We start from the raw sequence: 19,227 nt of genomic DNA on the forward strand, positions 1-19,227 counted from the left end.
AACATTACTGCCATCTCTCTCCATGGCAGACTATCACCAGGCCAGCGCCAACCACCTAGAGAGATGATGTAACATTACTCCCATCTCTCTCCATGGCAGACTATCACCAGGCCAGCGCCAACCACCTAGAGAGATGATGTAACATTACTCCCATCTCTCTCCATGGCAGACTATCACCAGGCCAGCACCAACCACCTAGAGGGCTGAGGAGCAACCAGATTGTCATATTTCCCTTGTCTTGTGAATGAACTACAACCATGAAAGGCTGTGGTTATCTAGGATCATGCAAATTGCTGTCTTATAGTACAGGCATCATCTGCTTGTCATCACTTGACAGAAGCACAAGTCATATAATGGTAACGTCTCTGTTCGCTTACTCTTGACACTAAATTGGATGGAGTCAGTGAGTCGCTAAATCAGCCACGTTAAAGTACGAGACTCAGTCTGGACACAGATCTGTTAAAACGTGTTAGACGCTGCTGTCCTAACCGCATAATCACACACCATCTATATGAGCCGACCACTAGCAGCAACTTGAGGTTGTTGGGGATATGTAAGGAGGTTGTTTTCGGGAATACTTGGTATTTCTAGCAAATGCCATTATTTTACAGCGCATATTTCAGAGGTTAGTGAGCAAACTAATGTAATGCAAATGGTAAATAGAAAACGTAGCCAACTCGCTTTATGCAATGTTTATGTTAGCTTGCTTTAGCATGTGACAATATTTAGGAAGTGAATATTCAACAAGCCAATATCAAAGTAACGTTATGCATGCAGTACGCGACAAAAAGTATTTAGCATAATTTTCATTAATTGTGCTTATTCAATTTACGTAAGTGATATGAAATTATTCAGGTTGGGAACAGTTTATTATAAAAAATAAATTCCCGAGAATGAATGCACATACCAAAGTTTGGGAACGGTCCTGCGGTCAAAACATTCCTCTGCTTTCACTGAAACAAAACCCCTCATTAAATTAGTTCCGCTTTAGAGGCCCTGTCCTATTTTATCAATAAAAAAACATTCGTCTTAACTAAATTCTTTGATAAAATAAACATTTGAATTAATACTTAGATAACCCAAGTAAAAGGCAATGAACTTGACAAAATAGGCTGCCAAAAAATATATATTTTTGCTACATCTTCCCATAATAATCTCTGTGGTCTCTGTTGCGCCTGTGATATGGGGAATGCGGTGTCTCCACAATCCTGGGTCTCTCCTTGCCTGGCTTGCTGCCTCTGGTGCTTCTGGTATGGGAGGAGCTGGGGGTGAGGGGGTCGGAGGTGGAGATGGGGGTAAGGGGGGAGAAGACCAGTCCGCTGCGGAGTGGTGACATGTCGATCTCTGAGAGGAGGGACCACTGTCCAGAGTCTGAGCCAGCTCCGGTGGGGAGATTGTCACTGCTGAGCCAGGAGTGGAGTGTGGTGAGTGGTTCTGTGCTGGAGCTGGCTCCTCCTGATCTCTGGGTGTGCCTGTCAGTGTTGCTGCCACCACTGGTTTGGCCTACATGTAGATCTGGAGGGTTGGACTCACACAGCATGCCACCGAGGAAGGGAGAACTATCTAGGGTCCAGGTTTCCAGGTCTGGAGAAGGTGTGTCAGTGGCCCGTGAGCCGAGGTGCGGCAGGGGGGAGCGCGTCAGAGGGCTTTGGCTCAGAGGGTCGGATGCCGGTGGGATGGACAGGGGGGAGATTAACTGAGAGCAGAGAGTCGGGCTGGTTCTCTGGGCAGCAGGCAGACCTCCAGATCTCCAGTCCAGGCCTCCCCCACCCCCTCCTATGGGTATCGGCACAGTGGCAATGTTCTCGGTCCAGGCCCCCAGCAGCCGTGGTGGGGCCAGGTCGATCAGTGTAGGGGACCTGAAGGCAGTGCTGCTGCATGGGGCATCTTCTTCCCTCCTCTGCCCTCCGGAACCAAGAGAGCCAAGCCCAGCAAAATTCAGCTTCCACCGACTTCCAATGCTGCCCATTCCAGCAGCCTCTCTCTGGGTCTGGGTCCACCCCGACTCCCTCACTCCTCCAGCGGCACCACTACCAGTCCTCCCCTGGTCTCGGTCACTCTTCCCCCTGGACGGGCTCTCCTGGTAAGGCTGGTAGCCGGGGTTAGCTGGCTGACACTCCTCCTGCTGGTAGCTGGGGTTAGCTGGCTGACACTCCTCCTGCTGGTAGCTGAGGTTAGCTGGATGACACTCCTCCTGCTGGTAGCTGGGGTTAGCTGGCTGACACTCCTCCTGCTGGTAGCTGGGGCTAGCTGGCTGACATTCCTCCAGCTGCCCATGCCTGCTCTGTTGGCGCGAGTGCACCAGGGTGGCATGGAGGGCCACCTTGGGGGTCAGCGTCAGAGAGGAGAGCGTCTTGAGGAGGGAGGACGATACTGTAGCATGCACCTCCTTTTTCTTCCCATCCTCCTCCTCTCCGTCTTCCTCCTCTCCTTCTTCCTCCTCTCTGTCTTCCTCCTCTCTGTCTTCCTCCTCTCTGTCTTCCTCCTCCTCCTCTCCGTCTTCCTCCTCTCCTTCTTCCTCCAGGGTAGTAAGAACACAGAGGGAGGTCAGGTGGATGGGAATGGCCACATTGGTGGGTTTAGGGATGTGTCTGGTACTGGGCTGAGCGGAGGTGGAGGCTGAGGCTGAGGTGGAAGCTGGGGTGGCGGGACCCTCAGGCAGGACCAGGGTGATGTGTCTGGGGGAAGAGCTGGCCCTGGACTGGACAAGGTGGTCCATGGAGCTGGAGGCCACACTGCTAGGGGGAGATGCCTTATGGGCCACGGCTGATGTAGGTGGGGTGGCTACTGTTGGCGGTGTGGTATATTGATCAGATGGAGGTGGAGAGAATGGGGCTGACTGGGCAACCTGGGTGGAGGCCATACATGTGGACAGGCCAGATTCTGCAGCCAGGATCTTTCTGGGAGATGGAGGCTTGCTCATTTCAGACACTTCGTTCTCGTTGACTAAGGGTATTTTCTCCTGTAAGGAAACAGCAGAAGAAATTACACATGAAAGATACTCTCTGTGTGTGTGTGTGTGTGTGTGTGTGTGTGTGTGTGTATAAACACAGATCAGCAGTACCTGTTGCATGGCAAGGCGCTTTAAAAGTGGCACAGGGGGAGTCACACCTGCAACATAAAAACAGTGACATCAAAATCAGCACTGCCATGGATATTGATATTAACCAGAGAAATCCATATGCAACATCCTATCTGTCTTTTTGCCATTGCCGAGTTTAGCCATGTATGTGTGTGTTTGTGTCCGTGAGTGTGTGTGTGTGTGTCCATGAGTGTGTGTCCATGAGTGAAAGGTTGCCCAACCCAATGGCCCCGTGGGCAACATGTTGTCTCTCTGTTGTTTCGCCGCCTCTGAACAGCCTCCAAAATTGAGCAGCTTGGAGACCATCGTTGCCTTTTTCCTCCACTTAGAGAGAACCTGCAAACACACACCAGACAAAACCCTCTCAGATATACTGCTTTACAGGACACAACACTGCCCTACAGCCCAACCAAGAGGGTCATTGACATAGAATTGAATATACACACAGGGTTAGTGTAAATAAAGCATTTACAGAGAACACACACTACGATTGTGGCCAATTCAGGAAATTAATAGAGAAATCTGTATAGGACTTCCTGAATGAACTGAGTTGATAGAAAGAGAGAGAGAGAGAGTTGAGTTACAGACAGACAGACCTTGAACCTCTTGTTCATCCTCCAGGGGGTACCGGTTCTAATCCCTTTCTTCATCACCAGTTTCTCCAGGTACTGCAGGGAGTCCTCGGACGACTCAAACGCCTCCATCTCCTCATGCATCTGCAGTAGCCTGGGCATCATGGGGGTAATAACTTAACATTAGGGATCCGTTCCAAATAGTACCCTATTCCCTTTATAGCGCACTACTTTTGACCAGGGCTCTGGTTCCTTTACACCCCACAGGGCTCTGGTTCCTTTACATCCCACAGGGCTCTGGTTCCTTTACATCCCACAGGGCTCTGGTCCCTTTACATCCCACAGGGCTCTGGTCACTTTACATCCCACAGGGCTCTGGTTCCTTTACATCCCACAGGGCTCTGGTTCCTTTACATCCCACAGGTCTCTGGTTCCTTTACATCCCACAGGGCTCTGTTTCCTTTACATCCCACAGGGCTCTGGTCCCTTTACATCCCACAGGGCTCTGTTTCCTTTACATCCCACAGGGCTCTGGTCCCTTTACATCCCACAGGGCTCTGGTTCCTTTACATCCCGCAGGGCTCTGGTTCCTTTACATCCCACAGGGCTCTGTTTCCTTTACATCCCACAGGGCTCTGGTTCCTTTACATCCCACAGGGCTCTGGTTCCTTTACATCCCACAAGGCTCTGGTTCCTTTACATCTCACAGGGCTCTGGTTCCTTTACATCCCACAGGGCTCTGGTTCCTTTACATCCCACAGGGCTCTGTTTCCTTTACATCCCACAGGGCTCTGGTTCCTTTACATCCCACAGGGCTCTGGTTCCTTTACATCCCACAGGGCTCTGTTTCCTTTACATCTCACAGGGCTCTGTTTCCTTTACATCCCACAGGGCTCTGGTTCCTTTACATCCCACAGGGCTCTGGTTCCTTTACATCCCACAGGGCTCTGTTTCCTTTACATCCCACAGGGCTCTGGTTCCTTTACATCCCACAGGGCTCTGGTTCCTTTACATCCCACAGGGCTCTGGTTCCTTTACATCCCACAGGGCTCTGTTTCCTTTACATCCCACAGGGCTCTGGTTCCTTTACATCCCACAGGGCTCTGGTCAAAAGGAATGCACTATATAGTGTCAAGAAAAAGTATGTGAACCCTTTGGAAATAACTGGATCTCTGCATAAATTGGTCATAAAATGTATTCTGATCTCCATCTACGTCACAACAATAGACAAACCGGTATGCTTAAACTAATAACACACAAACAATTATACGTTTTCATGTCTTTATTGAACACACTGTGCAAACAATCCCAATGGAAAAAGTATGTGAACCCTTGGATTTAATAACTGGCAGAAATAACCTCAACCAAACGTTTTCTGTAGTTGTGGATCAGACCTGCACAACAGTCAGGAGAAACTTTGGACCATTCCTCTTTACAAAACTGTTTCAGTTCAGCAATATTCTTGGGATGTCTGGTGTGAACTGCTCTCGAGGTCATGCCACAGAATCTCAATTGGTTTGAGGTCAGGACCGACTGGGCCTCTCCAGAAGGCGTATTTTCTTCTGTTGAAGCCAGTCTTGTTGATTTACTTCTGTGTTTTGGGTCGTTGTCCTGTTGCATCACCAACCTCTGTTGAGCTTCTATTTGAAGGACAGACATTATCCTGAAAAATGTGTTGATAAACGTGGGAATTCATTTTTCCGTCAATGATAGCAAGCTGTCCAGGCCCTGAGACAGCAAAGCAGCCCAAACCACGATGCTCCCTCCACCATACTTTACAGTTGGGTTGAGGTTTTGATGTTGGTGTGCTTTGCCTTTTTTTCTCCACACATAGTGTTGTGTGTTCCTTCAACAACTCAACTTTAGTTTCATCTGTCCACAGAATATTTTGCCAGTAGCGCTGTGGAACATCCAGATGCTATTTTAACTTCAGACGTGCAGCAATGTTTTTATTGGACAGCAATGGCTTTTTAAATTTGTTTAAATTAATGTTTATTTAACCTTTATTTAACTTGGCAAGTCAGTTAAGAACAAATTATTATTTACAATGACGGCCTACCAAAGGCCTCCTGCAGGGATGGGGGCCTGAGATAAAAATGTTTAAAACAAAACACATATCACAACAAGAGAGACTACATAAAGAGAGACATAAGATAACAACATAGCAAGGCAGCAACACATGATAACACAGCATGGTAGCAACACAACATAACAACATGGTATCAACAAAACAAGATAGCAGCACAAAACATGGTACAAACATTATTGGGCACAGACAACAGCACAGAGGGCAAAAAGGTAGAGACAACACCATGCAAAGCAGCCACAACTGTCAGTAAGAGTGTCCATGATTGAGTCTTTGAATGAAGAGATTGAGATAAAACTGTCCAGTTTGAGTGTTTTTTTGCATCTCGTTCCAGTCACTAGCTGCAGCAAACTGAAAAGAGGAGCAACCCAGGGATGTGTGTGCTTTGGGGACCTTTAACAGAATATGACTGGCAGAACAGGTGTTGTATGTGGAGGATGAGGGCTGCAGTAGATATCTCAGATAGGGGGGAGTGAGGTCTAAGAGGGTTTTATAAATAAGCATCAACCAGTGGGTCTTGAGACGGGTATACAGAGATTACCAGTTCACAGAGGAGTATAGAGTGCAGTGATGTGTCCTATAAGGAGCATTGGTGGCAAATCTGATGGCTGAATGGTAAAGAACATCTAGCCACTCAAGAGCACTCTTACCTGCCCATCTATAAATTAAGTCTCCGTAATCTTTTAAAATTTATTTTTAACCTTTATTTAACGAAGCAAATCAGTTAAGAACAAATTCTTATTTTCAATGACAGCCTAGGAACAGTGGGTTAACTGCCTTGTTCAGGGGCAGAACGACAGATTTTTACCTTGTCAGCTCAGCGATTCGATCTTGCAACCTTTCAGTTACTAGTTCAACCCAGGTAGCCTAGCATGGGTAGGATGGTCATCTGAATCATGGTTAGTTTGGCAGCTGGGGTGAAAGAGGAGCGATTACGATAGAGGAAACCAAGTCTAGATTTAACTTTAGCCTTCAGCTTTGATATGTGCTGAGAGAAGGACAGTGCACAGTCTAGCCATACTCCCAAGTACTTCTATGAGGTGACTATGAGGTGATTACCTCAAGCTCAAAGCCCTCAGAGGTAGTATTCACACCTTACCAAACCACATTATCTTTATTTTGGAGGTGTTCAGAACAAGGTTAAGGGTAGAGAAAGCTTGTTAGACACTAAGAAAGCTTTGTTGTAGAGCATTTCACACAAAATCCGGGCAGGGGCCAGCTGAGTATAAATGGATGAGAGCTTCCTAATAAATTGAGAAGAGTGTGGGGCCTAGGATTGAGCCTTGGGGTACTCCCTTGGTGACAGGCAGCAGATTTCCTGACTTTATATAGACTGCACTCTTTGAGAGAGGTAGTTAGCAAACCAGCCCAAAGACCGTCAGCTTCTTTCGTAGTGTCCTCCCATGCACACCATTCTTTTTTTTACCCCCTTTTTCTCCCCAATTTCGTGGTATCCAATTGTTACTGTCTTGTCTCATCGTTACAACTCCCGTACGGGCTCGGGAGAGACGAAGCCGCACCAATGTGTCGGAGGAAACACCGTACACCTAGCGACCTGGTCAGCATGTTCCAGAGATTTCTGTAAGTCTTTAGCTGATACTCTAGGATTCTTCTTAACCTCATTGAGCATTCTGCGCTGTACTCTTGCAGTCATCTTTGCACGACGGCCACTCCTAGGGAGAGTAGCAACAGTGCTGAACTTTCTCCATTTATAGACAATTTGTCTTACCGTGGACTGATGAACATCAAGGCTTTTAGAGATACATTTGTAACCCTTTCCATCTTTATGTAAGTTAACTATTCTTAGGTCTTCTGAGGTCTCTTTTGTTTGAGACATGGTTCACATCAGGCAATGCTTCTTGTGAATAGCAAACTCAAATTTTGCTGAGTTTTTTTTATAGGGCAAGGCTGCTCTAACCCACATTTCCAATCTCATTGATTGGACTCCAGGTTAGCTGACTCCTGACTCCAATTAGCTTTTGGAGAAGTCATTAGCCTGGGGGTTCACATACTTTTCCCAACCTATACTGTGAATGTTAAAATGATGTTTTCAGTATAGACAACAACAAAACAATAATTTGTGTGTTATTAGTTTAAGCACACTATGTTTGTCTATTGTTGTGACTTAGATGAAGATCAGATCAAATGTGATGACCAATTTATGCAGAAATCCAGGTAACTCCAAAGGGTTCACACACTTTTTATTGTCACTGTAGGGAATCATTTGGGACGTTTGCTACCTACATCCTTCCTGTTCTTTCTAACACTAAATTGACCACTTAGCAATATCAGATCCTTTTATATTATGGTTATTTAACATTATGTTCCACTTACCTTGGATATAATTAATTCACTAAGGCAGTTTTTGGACAGTAGACATTTGTTTTTGTTAGTGTAGCTACTATGCATCATTTTCAGAAAATGGGCTGAAAACAGTATACACTTTGACCTTTGAACCCAGAATGAGATTCCATAATAAACCGTACCTGCCCCTCTTCTCCATACATTCCAGGATGATGGGGGATATTGTGCTGTTTGAGGGGTAAGTCGTTCTGTTGTCTGGGTTGGTGGTCTCTCTGTACATCAGCGCTGCGATAAAGTCTGAATAAGGTACTGGCTTAGGAGTGACCACATTACTGTAGACACAGGGAGCGATATGTTACATGGGAGAATATCGGTCTGTCAAATCTAGGGGGAAAAAACTCACACAAAAGGGTCACAGTGTCAGAATGTCAATAGTTAAGAATTCATGTACAGTATTTGAGTGTGTCCGTGTCTCACTAGTGATGGTCTTTGCGGTCGTCTGGTGGTGGACAGCGGAGGAAGAGCGAGCGCTCCACTAGGCTCTCCATGTTTCTATTTGGGTGCTTCAACTAGGGAGTAAATAATAGATAGGCAAGATCAATTCTTCCTCCACATCTACACAAACACTGATGTGTCTCCCTTCTAACCTGGTGGGAGTATCCGTAACCCAAGGATCCATACGCAATCACCATCTCCATCTCCAGCTTACAGATGATCTGGAAAACAGGTCGGCTTTTATTGCGTGTGTCAATGCAGGAATCCACTGTCCAAAACTCCCATTGAACATGATATAACTGTCCCACACGTGGACCATGGTGTCTGATTCATATTCTGTACCTGGCGCTTGAGCCTCAGCTCCAGCAGGTGGTTCATTTGTGATTTCTGATTAGAGAACAGGACAGAGGACAAGAGGGTTGATATCTAGTCCTGCAGGCCAGCCTTCTAGCAGCAGGTGAATGACAATACTTGTACCATCGACTGGAAGCTAAAATAGAAAGGACCCATTGGTTCTTTAGTGGAGAACATCCACACGTGTTGAGCCCTGGACAGCTTTGTACACTCACTCTAATGATCATCATTTTATCATTATCCCATTTAAACATGGCATGGTGAGCATGAAGGGGCGGTGGGTTCGTCCCTATAGCTCCTGTCCGTGTCACTCACACTGACGATGTCCAGCAGTTTGACAAAGGTCTTTCCTATGAGCTTGGGAACGCCCGTGTCCTGCTCAAAGAAGATGAGCTCCACCACCAGACGGTGTGACTCACAGACACCCAGCGTGTTATCAGTGCTCTTAGGAATCTGAAACATCCAAATGATTCATTGATTGATTGTGTTAAAGTCTTGGATAGAGGAAAAACCTGTCCTGTTAGATACAGAAAATAATATTCTTACAACTTTCTCGATACAGTATTGCAATAGCTGGCCCCATACTGTACCTGCAGTGTAGCCAACTCTTTTGACATGACCAATACATGAATCCAGACAGAGAGAAGTTGGCTAGAGCATCAACTAATATACCTACTTACCTGTATGGAGAAATACTTCCACTCGTTGAAGCAGAGGGGGAACTTGGAGCGCTCAGCCTTGGAGTCCTTGTAGGGCTGGACCATAGTACACTTCACCTTCTCCCCAATACTCGCCCTCAGGAAGCCCTGGGTGCCTTTCTTTATGGAAGCTGGGAACACAACGCTCACGAAAACACTCATTTTACTAGTCATTTAGCAGACACTTATCCAGGGCCACTTACGATGGCATAACTTAACTACCCCAGTTAGAACACTGACACACACACACAGCTTTGGCATGCATTGATCTTAAGATAGCTAGGTGACCTAACTTAACTACCTTAGTTAGCACACTGACACACACACAAAGCTTTGGCATGGTGAATAGGGTCTAATGATTTCACTGTTAGGGGTCACTGAGAAGGATACCGTTTTTATTGAAATCCCTGCAGTTTTTCAGATGGACTGTTAGACATCCTTTCTGTAAACAAAATATACTATTTTAAACACTACAGTCCTTTAATGTAATAATAATATGCATGTCAGGTGTAAAATCTATATTCCAGTTAACTAAGCATAATAATGTGAATTGACAATAGGAGAATGCAAATTCACTAGAGGGCCTCGTGGAATTAGTGGTGGTGGTGGGGGAAGCTGCTCCTCCTCTTCCTCATCGTCATCAGGAACAGGCTCGGCTCTTGATACTCTTCTCAACAGCTGTGAAAATGAACCAGGTAGCAACCCAGCCCTCTAGTGTTATGCCCGTGACAACTGATGATTCAATGTGCATCTATTAAACTGAGAAAAATACTGTAGGCGTATTTCTAGGGTAAATATGCCTGCCTGTTGTTACAATTATATTTACATTCCCAATGAGATTGACTGATTTTCCATCCGTTGGTGGCCCTTCGGTCGTCGTTGCCACTGGATCAGTCATGATACACCTCGGCGACTAGTATTTTCTGAGAAAGTTTGTAAATAGGAAGCAAATGTGCCACTGGAAAACGATTTCAAAATAGGGATAGAACTTGCGCTGTTGTCATGGCAACATAGGTCCAACAAAAACAAGCGAGACCTTGTTCTATCCGGGGAGCGTTCGTAAATTCACTCTGGAGTGCCAGAGAGCACCCAGTCAGTGTGCCCAGAGCTTTGTCAGATTGTCCGTTCGTAAAATCAGAGTTTCGCTCTCGGAACGTTTAGAGCGCACACTGGACGCTCTGGTCGAGGAGTGGGGGCGATCCGAGTGTTCTGACCTCACAACGGCTGTCAAGCACCCAAGCTAACTGGCTAAAGTTAGCTAGCTACTTCCAGACAAAAATGAGAGTTCACATCACTGACCATTTCTCACCCTAGCAGAGATGGTTAGGCTGTTTTCATGTTATCCAGAGCGTTGGTGACTGCAACTGTGCTGCTGGCAACAATTTAATTACGCATTTTTGCCGACGTTTACTGACACTGGCCATATACGGGTGTTGAGCGTTCGTAAATTCATAATTCTCTGGCACACTCAGACGAGAGTGCTCTGAAATCGGAGTATTTAGCCTGAGGGAATTTACGAACGCACCCCATGTTCAGCAGTGTAAGCGCTCCAAGCATTTTACAACTTGGTCGCCCCCTAGTGAAATATTTATGTACTGTTTAAAATACAAAACATGCATTTATGATGATTGTACAAAACATTAGGAACACCTGCTCTTTCCACGACAGACTGACCAGGTGAATTATATTATCCCTTATTGATGTCACCTGTTATATCCACTTCAATCCATATATGAACTGGAGGAGCCAGGTTAAGGTTTTTTACACATGGATTGTGTGCCATTCAGAGGGGGAATGGGCAAGACAAAAATATTTAAGTGCCTTTGAACGGGGTATGGTAGTAGGTGCCAGGCGAATCGGTTTGTGTCAAGAACTGCAATGCTGCTGGGTTTTTCATGCTCAACAGTTTCCCGTGTGTATCAAGAATGGTTCATCAGCCAAAGGACATCCAGCCAACTTGACAACTGTGGGAAGCGTTGGAGTCAACATGGGCCAGCAACCCTGTGAAATGCTTTCGGCACCTTGTAGAGTCCATGCCCCACCGAATTGAGGCTGTTCTGAGGGCAAAATAGGGCACTCCAAATTAGGAAGGTGTTCCTAATGTTTTGTACACAGTATCCTATTTTCACAGCTACAAATCAGCCATACATATGAATGACATTTTTGACAAGACTTTAATGATTACTTTCCACTTGTGTATACAAAGCAGTTTGTCTGTACAGAATGGACCAGGGAAACATTTAAAACAATCACTTACAATTTAGTACCTGGAAAGTGCAAAAAGTACAATTAAAATCCACTAAAATAAAAATCATGCTGTACATTATACACCAGTATTTATAAATCAGATATACACACACACATCCATTTTGGTGACAGTCACAGAGCAAGCAGCTAAGGTAAGACACCAATATATTTCAGATTTTTAGTCAACTTTGTTTACAGTTCTAGATTCTTGGTTCCTATTGGATGTTAAGTTTGTGGAATGCTGCTATCCATGGGTTATCATGGAGGGAAGGGTAAAACAAAGAATTCTACACACGAACCGGATAATTGTCTGTATGATGCAACGTGGATAAAAAGGCACTGTTTCAGTGGTGGGGTCGGAAGAGAGTCCTAAAACAAGATAGTGGTGTCGTCTGCCTGACAAACTAAGATTGACAAAAATAGAAACATTTATTAAATACGATATTTGGAAAAAATGAGTAATAACATCCTGATAAGAATGGAAACAGTTTAAAGGAGTATGCCATCGAGACACATCAGCATAAACAATTAAAAATAAACTTATTGAAACGGCCTCTTGGTTAAAAAAGGGCACACGTTGGTCTGTGATTGTATTCTCCGGACAGATTGTGGAGAGACTTAAAAGAGAAGACCAAAAACAACCACACTGCACATAGAAGTCTGATGCCTAATCTATAACCACCATAGAATCAGAATGAATGATTCTAAGTCCATGATAGATAAGAACCAGAATCACTGAATTGTTACCAAGAAGGCAAATGATATGACAAGGAAATAAGGAATTTGGCATTTTAAGAAACTACTGTCATCATGAACATACACACTCACATTATGCAACAGATGACCTACCCCGACCAAACTGTCATTTTGATTTGACAGGAGCATAACAACCATAAGGATTCAATGGGGGGTGAAATCATTCATAATCTCAAACATTGACATAAAAACACACGAAATCTCAAAAAGCCACGTTTGGCCCGGTTCACAGACACGTTTAGTGACGTTACTGCATTTATGGAACTCCAGAGGACCTTAACTAGCTGACATGGCTCCCAACTAAGAGACAATTATGGAAGGAGGAGGAACACTGAGGTGATTCTGACTGTTGGAAGATGACAGCCGTTTGGGATGTCCCTTGGCAGAATTAAGTTTAATCTCCCAATCGCGTCGTCCCGGTCAGAAAAACCAGGAAGACTGGAGATTTTTTTTTAGTTCAGCCTTGACAAGAGGCTGGAATGTACCAATGCACAGTCAGCGGAGCAGAGGAAGGAACTGTATTGCTGTAACACTGACATCTCAAAAGCCCTTAGAAAGTCTCCCCTCCCATTGTGAAAGGTGGATCGATCCACCATCTTCAGTTTTTCGCAGCATAAATCTTTGTTGAACAACTGAAGCACCACTTAAAAACATACAAATAATGTAGTGTGAATTTAAATAGCCTACGGGGAAAAAAGCTCATTTTCATTCATAAATAAACATTGATTCAAGTAACATAAAAACATTCTAGGATGGATCTAGAGCTAAACATTGCACACTAAGCCAGGTTCAGTATGGTTCATCCCTCCGAAGCATGCGGTCTAACACAAGTGTGAGAAGCTTGCAGTGTGTGTAAGAGTGTAGTGTTTGAGGGGAGCGAGTCCTTTGGGCACGGTATGGGGTAGCTAGTGATTCTACAACACTAGGCTTCTCTCTTCTTCTGTAGTGTCAAACTAGCGGACTTTGGGTGCGTTCATGGTCGTCTTTATTGCCGATTATCAGATTTCACAACGCCTGGAGAAGTGTTCAGCGTTTCAGAAACCACATTAAATGTCATATAGAAATCTACTGAGATTGCAATAGAGATGACATGGAACGCAGTCACAGGCTTCTCCAATAGGGAGGAGTCTATGCAAGTGTACATTAGCAAACTCTATACTAAATGAGGAGTGGGCCGGAAATGCCACGCTAAACACAACCTAACCACAGACCTTATACACATGCACGCATCTGTAAAAAACAACTACAATTATCAGTAACATCAAACAAAAAAACTAAACCAAAAACATTGTATTGTGACTGAACATAGCCCCTTACTGCTGCATAGGAGCCCTGAGGCATCGGTCACAGCCTAGTCAGACTGGAAGGCAAAACCAAGTCAACAAAAGCCCACGGGAGAAAACAACCAGCGAGAGACAACACACAGAAACACAAAAGAGCGTACATACACACACACACACACACACTGCTCAGTGGTCTCGGGTTCAGGGTTCGGAGAAGTGGGTCATCTTGATGACCAGAGAAATATAAAATATATGTCAGTGTGATGTGATGGGTGGACCGTCAACCAGGTTAAGTGTTCCCATTGGAGTAATTACATTTCTACGTTAGGGGATCCCCTTCATTCCTTGGGCCTGAGAGGAGGAGGGGTCAGAGGTCAGCTCAGATTGCTGTAGTGTGTGTCTGCATAGAGGGTCTCTGTAGTAGTGGGAGCCACTGGCCTGACCGTGCTAGTGATGATGGAGGAAGATGAAGAGTAATGGCCATGTGTGTCATTGAAGGGGAGGGGGGGTGAGGGGATGTATGCACCTACAGTTGGATCCAAAACTCGACGCCGGCGCCGGTTGGTCCGTCCTGACCTGCCCTACTCATCCTCCTAACCTTTACACACCGTTAAAACACACACACAGAAACTCGACACCGGCGCCGGTTGGTCCGTCCTGACCTGCCCTACTCATCCGCCTAACCTTTACACACCGTTAAAACACACACACACACCCCCCGTCTTCCACTCGTGGGTCAGTCTGTCCTTCCCAAGTCAGAGGGAGGAACAAAAAAGGAGAGTAAGATTCCCCCAAAACAGTCATCAGTCAAATCAAAACGAGGGGTGGTTCAAATCTGATTGGGTAGACTGTGATGATTGGCAGGGCTTGCGGGCCAATCAGGCAGGCAGCAGGGTGAGGGGGTGTGGTGGTAGTGGGAGGGGTGGAAGGGGTGGTTGTGGGGGTCAGTTCTGGTTGCAGGCTGGTTGGTACTCTGTCTCTCCAGAGGAGATCTGGGTCAGGCGCTTGCTGGAGCCCCACAGCTTACGAGTGATCTGGCCTGAACGCATCTGAGAAGAGTGGAGGAAAGGAGGAGGAAGTGAGGAAGAGGAGAGAGATGAGGAGGAAAGTGTGAAGTCAAAAGAAACAAACAAAAAGCAGGATATGATTTATGAGTGATCGGTTAGTTCAGAAATGTTGGAATGATGTAGTGCCAGTTCAAAACCAAAGCTTGGTTCACTTTGAGGCAGGTCCATTTGTATAAAAGAAAGGTGAGAGAAGTTGGGAGGGGATCAAATTATCAATTGATTCGAGGGTGATTCCCTGTGTCCCTCCCTATCCCATCATTACAGCCCCAGAGTTAACCTTACTTTCATGTCTACCAGTAGGGAGGAAGAAATCAGGGTTAAACCATTTTCACTTGAAGAGCAGGAAGACAATAAGGGTTAAACCATTTTCACTTGAAGAGCAGGTGGGAATAAATTACAGCCTAGTGCATCTTATTATAGCGTAGCTTATTACTAATATAGTTTATATGGCTTGAATTTGCAGAGGTGTTCATCCAAGGCAATTCACAGCATGTCACAACAATACATATTAAAATCAGTCAATAATAGTAACACTTCCGGTAAACAATATTGGACAACACCATCCCAAGGCCCAAAAAGAAGTCATTCCTCGGTTAGAATGAGGTAAACGGAAGCCCATGTTTTCATTTCACAGTAATATTCCAGGAGAGGGTGTGTTGTATTCATTCAGAGACGTTTATGGAATGTCTCAAGTGTTACTGTGTGTGTGTGGTCACCAATCCTTGCAGGGCAAGAATGGGCCAGGGTCCTGCTTCGCCCCAGAAACAGGGTCATGTTCATTAGGGCACGCAACAGAAAACGGGGGGAAAAAGTCCAGGTAGCTCCTCCGCTGTTTGTCCGTTTTCTTCCGTTTGGTGCCTAATGAACACAACCGAGGTGTATGTGGCTAAGGAAGGACAGGTCATTTAGGACAAACTATTAGCACTACAACAGAGAGAGAATGGTATGCGGTGGTAGTTTGTAGGGTGAGTTTATGAAGTTCCCTCTGAGGTAAATACATTTTTTTTTTATTGAATTGAGGGGGATGTTCTGCTCAGGGGGTCAGGGGTCAGGGCCCTGGGGGTTAAACATTAACTTGTCCCGGAGGCTCAGCCTGCGGACGGGCGAGCGCACCCTCAGCGGGGCGAGCAGTGGCATTGCCATGAGGGGTGAGCCCTCCAGGCTCTGGGCGATGTAGTTTCTGAATGAGCTCTTTACCTCGGCCGGCTTGCCCACGCCCACAATGATCAGCTTGCCGTCCTGCAGGCCCACCAGCACGTGGCTCTGCTCCTTGGTGACAGACACGCAGCGTACGGGCACGCGCATTGCCATGGGGGTGGCGCACAGGGACAGGCTGCCCGGAGGAGAGAGGAGGGGAGGGGACAGAGACAGAGTGAAGGGTTGGGTTAAACAGATAGAAAAATCCCTGATATATATATTAATAATAATAATAAACTCTATGTATGCATATATGATTTTGTTTTGGGGGTGAAAACGTTTTCAGTGTAAACGACTAAAACCAGATATAAAGTATGTAGAAAAGATAAATGGAGATAATCTTTGAGAACTAACAAATCACCAAAATAAAAACTACAGTCAGGGAGAATTGAAAATGACAAAAACAATCAATTTAGAAGTATTAATATTGTTATGTTTGAGTAAAGGAACACAGTATTAGACATGGTAAAATGCATAGAATTGCAGGAAATTAGCTTTAATACTGCAGTATTTTCTCTCAGCTCAATGGAAACATTTGTAAAAATGCTGTAAAAATCAGCTGTTCAGCGGCCATTGCCACCCTTACCACCTAAGACCCTTCTTGATACAGCAAAAACCCTGTAGATGCATGCGTGCAGTCAAGCACACAGACAGACAAACACACACAGGAAACAAGGTCACCTGTACAGGTCTCGTATGGAGAGGAAGCCCTGCTCGCTGCCAATAACCAGGTACTCCCCAGACACACACATGTCTGTCACCTGCTCCTTCAGGCCCTCCGTACACAGGTGCTTCCCATTGACAGAGTACAGGTGCAGGCCGTTCTTATCCTAAACAGGGACAGGATGAGAGACAATCGTACACCAGGACCCAATCATAATGTACCATCTAGTGGTTAACTAGCGTTTTGCTAAGCATCATGTTGAGTTATGTATGACGTACTGTACCAACTAAGTCAGTCAGTCACTCACTAAGCAAATAACTTACTCCCCAACTCACTCACCCTCTGTAGCTCACCAACTAAGTCACTATGGCTTCATTCAGTCCAATTCTGATATTCTTTCCACTAATTGGTTCAATGACCAATCACATCAGATCTTTCTCTGAGCTGATCTAACTGGTCATGAATAAAATATCTGCATTGGGCTGTCCGTCTAAACACACACACACACACACACACACACACACACACACACACGCCGTAGCTGCCTGGTCAGACTCCTGCACCAAAACACATTAAGATTTTTTAGAGAAGACGATCACGACATTTTCAACTACATATTAAGAACATGTGTTAGTGTACCTTGAGCGTGGCCTTGCCCTCTACACAGGTGTGAACCACCACACACCCCTCATAAGAGATAGCCAGGTGCAGGATGGAGACAGGCAGGGAGCTCTCACAGGGCGGCCGCAGACACCGCATGTACTGGCCCCGACGCACCGTGTGGATGATCACCGTCCCGTCCTGGTACACAGAAACAAAACATCAGCAAGATCCATCTATCAACCAACCCTTCAAACTTCTCTTCATCCAACCCTCCAACCCCTTCGTCCTCCTGCATTCCTTCATCCTCCTGCATTCCTCCAACCCCTTCGTCCTCCTGCATTCCTCCAACCACTTTGTCCTCCTGCATTCCTCCAACCCCTTCATCCTCCCGCATTCCTTCATCCTCCCGCATTCCTCCAACCCCTTCATCCCACCAACCCCTCCAACCCCTTCATCCCACCAACCCATCCATCCCACCAACCCCTCCATCCCACCAACCTCTTACCCGTGATCCAGAGACGGCCATATCCAGCTCTGTGCTGATGCTGACGCTCAGCACCTCGTCAGTGTGTCCATACAGAACCTGTACCGGCTTGGGACACAGCCCCACCGGACAACCTCCCTGTAGGACACACACAACACACACAGTCACACGCTCATACTCCTGGGTAGTGTTCAGTAGGGTATACAGTAGTAAAACAGTTTGCAACCGAAAGCAGATGTGTCAAACAGTTTCACTTCCTTTTTTCTTTTTTTGGTGTACTAACATCAAACATTTCCACAGTAACAATGCAGTACAAATGCTTTCTAGTCAGTGTAGTGTATTCCAATAAACCCTCAGGCTTCATGATCTCACCTGCTGCAGCACCTGCCACACCATACAGGTGTTGTCCCTGGATCCAGAGATCAAGTGGATCCCACAGTAGTCTGTCGACAGGCACGTGACTATGTCTGCGGTGAGAGAGAAGACACCAAATAATTACTATACTGTATGTACAGACAGTGTGCGTGTGTGTCTGAGTGCATGTATGTGTGTGTGAGATCCATCCATACCCATGTGTCTGATGTGATGTCCCACAGTCTTTCCCTTGACCAGGGAGGTGACCCTCAGGCTGTTGTCCCAGTGGCCACCGCTGAACAGGAGCTTCCCGTCATGTGACACCACAAACAGACCTGCGGTCACCTCCACGCCCGGAGAGAAGGGCCCGCCCAGGACCCGCTGGGTCCTAGAGAGAGGGGGGAGGGGCAGAGAGGAGGAGACCTCAGATACATACCTCACAGAACAACTTTATGACCAAGTAATGACATCAAGTGCCCTCCAAGGGTCTGTTCCAAAACATTTACAGTGCATTCTTCCCATCTCCCATCCTGGAGATAATCACAGATCTGGATACGCCATGGCAGAGTTTCCATCATACTGCGGTGACAAACCAAACATTCTCAGATGAGTGATTACTTCAAGGAATGGAGGTAAGAACTCAAACAGGGCTCCCAGTCTCCCAGTCAGACTACAACGCCCCATAGTTTCAAGTAGAAAAGGGGGCGGTGTTGGGGAGGGACTGACTTGGGGTTTGCCACGGTGGGGTCCTTGATGAAGGTAAAGTAGTTGGAGATATTCTTGTCATAAGGCAGCCAGCCGTGGGTTCCCATCAGACAGTTCTGACTCAGGGTCACCATAGTGTCTGGGCTGCCCTGGGTGATGAAGGAGTGGGACTGGTTCTTGGGGACCACGGCTTTCACCAGAGGCACGTTGTCATTGATCCCCTAAAAATCAACATTTATTTATGAAGTTGTTTTTCAAGAAAACGATTTTCATAAA

General features: G+C 46.0%; 2 protein-coding genes across 6 annotated transcripts in view; both read right to left on the reverse strand.

Annotated features, from left to right (window-relative positions):
* Positions 1-5: 5 nt before the first annotated feature.
* LOC118941087 lies at positions 6-11,034 on the reverse strand. Of its 3 annotated transcripts, XM_036951725.1 has the most exons (13): positions 10,418-11,034; positions 10,168-10,269; positions 9,574-10,033; positions 9,209-9,346; positions 8,882-8,926; positions 8,692-8,760; positions 8,522-8,613; positions 8,227-8,376; positions 3,679-3,808; positions 3,304-3,418; positions 3,065-3,111; positions 908-2,962; positions 66-203 (listed from the first exon to the last, which is right to left on the reverse strand). In XM_036951725.1, exons 3-12 carry the CDS (start codon positions 9,763-9,765, stop codon positions 1,136-1,138), a joined length of 2,805 nt encoding a protein of 934 aa, XP_036807620.1. In that variant the 5' UTR covers positions 9,766-10,033; positions 10,168-10,269; positions 10,418-11,034; the 3' UTR covers positions 66-203; positions 908-1,135. The 3 variants fall into 3 exon arrangements, with proteins under 3 accessions (XP_036807621.1, XP_036807619.1, XP_036807620.1); XM_036951726.1 differs by having other exon boundaries at positions 6-125; positions 9,574-10,269; XM_036951724.1 differs by having other exon boundaries at positions 61-195; positions 9,574-10,269.
* A 712-nt stretch (positions 11,035-11,746) lies between these two features.
* Positions 11,747-19,227, reverse strand: part of LOC110495568 (neurobeachin-like protein 1) — a 73,674-nt gene continuing 66,193 nt past the window's right edge. For 2 of the 3 annotated variants that reach the window (XM_036951729.1, XM_036951730.1), the window contains 8 exons: positions 18,973-19,172; positions 18,462-18,634; positions 18,265-18,359; positions 17,914-18,030; positions 17,445-17,606; positions 16,823-16,971; positions 16,142-16,277; positions 14,717-14,926 (listed from right to left, as the gene is read on the reverse strand). In XM_036951729.1, coding sequence (XP_036807624.1) covers positions 14,822-14,926; positions 16,142-16,277; positions 16,823-16,971; positions 17,445-17,606; positions 17,914-18,030; positions 18,265-18,359; positions 18,462-18,634; positions 18,973-19,172 — 1,137 coding nt within the window. In that variant the 3' untranslated portion in view covers positions 14,717-14,821. Of the gene's footprint in view, positions 14,927-16,141; positions 16,278-16,822; positions 16,972-17,444; positions 17,607-17,913; positions 18,031-18,264; positions 18,360-18,461; positions 18,635-18,972; positions 19,173-19,227 lie in introns of all 3 variants that reach the window. The other variant, XM_036951728.1, reaches the window with a different exon arrangement.

This window comes from Oncorhynchus mykiss, chromosome 18 (assembly GCF_013265735.2).
Source record: "Oncorhynchus mykiss isolate Arlee chromosome 18, USDA_OmykA_1.1, whole genome shotgun sequence".
Classification (NCBI taxonomy): Eukaryota; Metazoa; Chordata; class Actinopteri; order Salmoniformes; family Salmonidae; genus Oncorhynchus; species Oncorhynchus mykiss.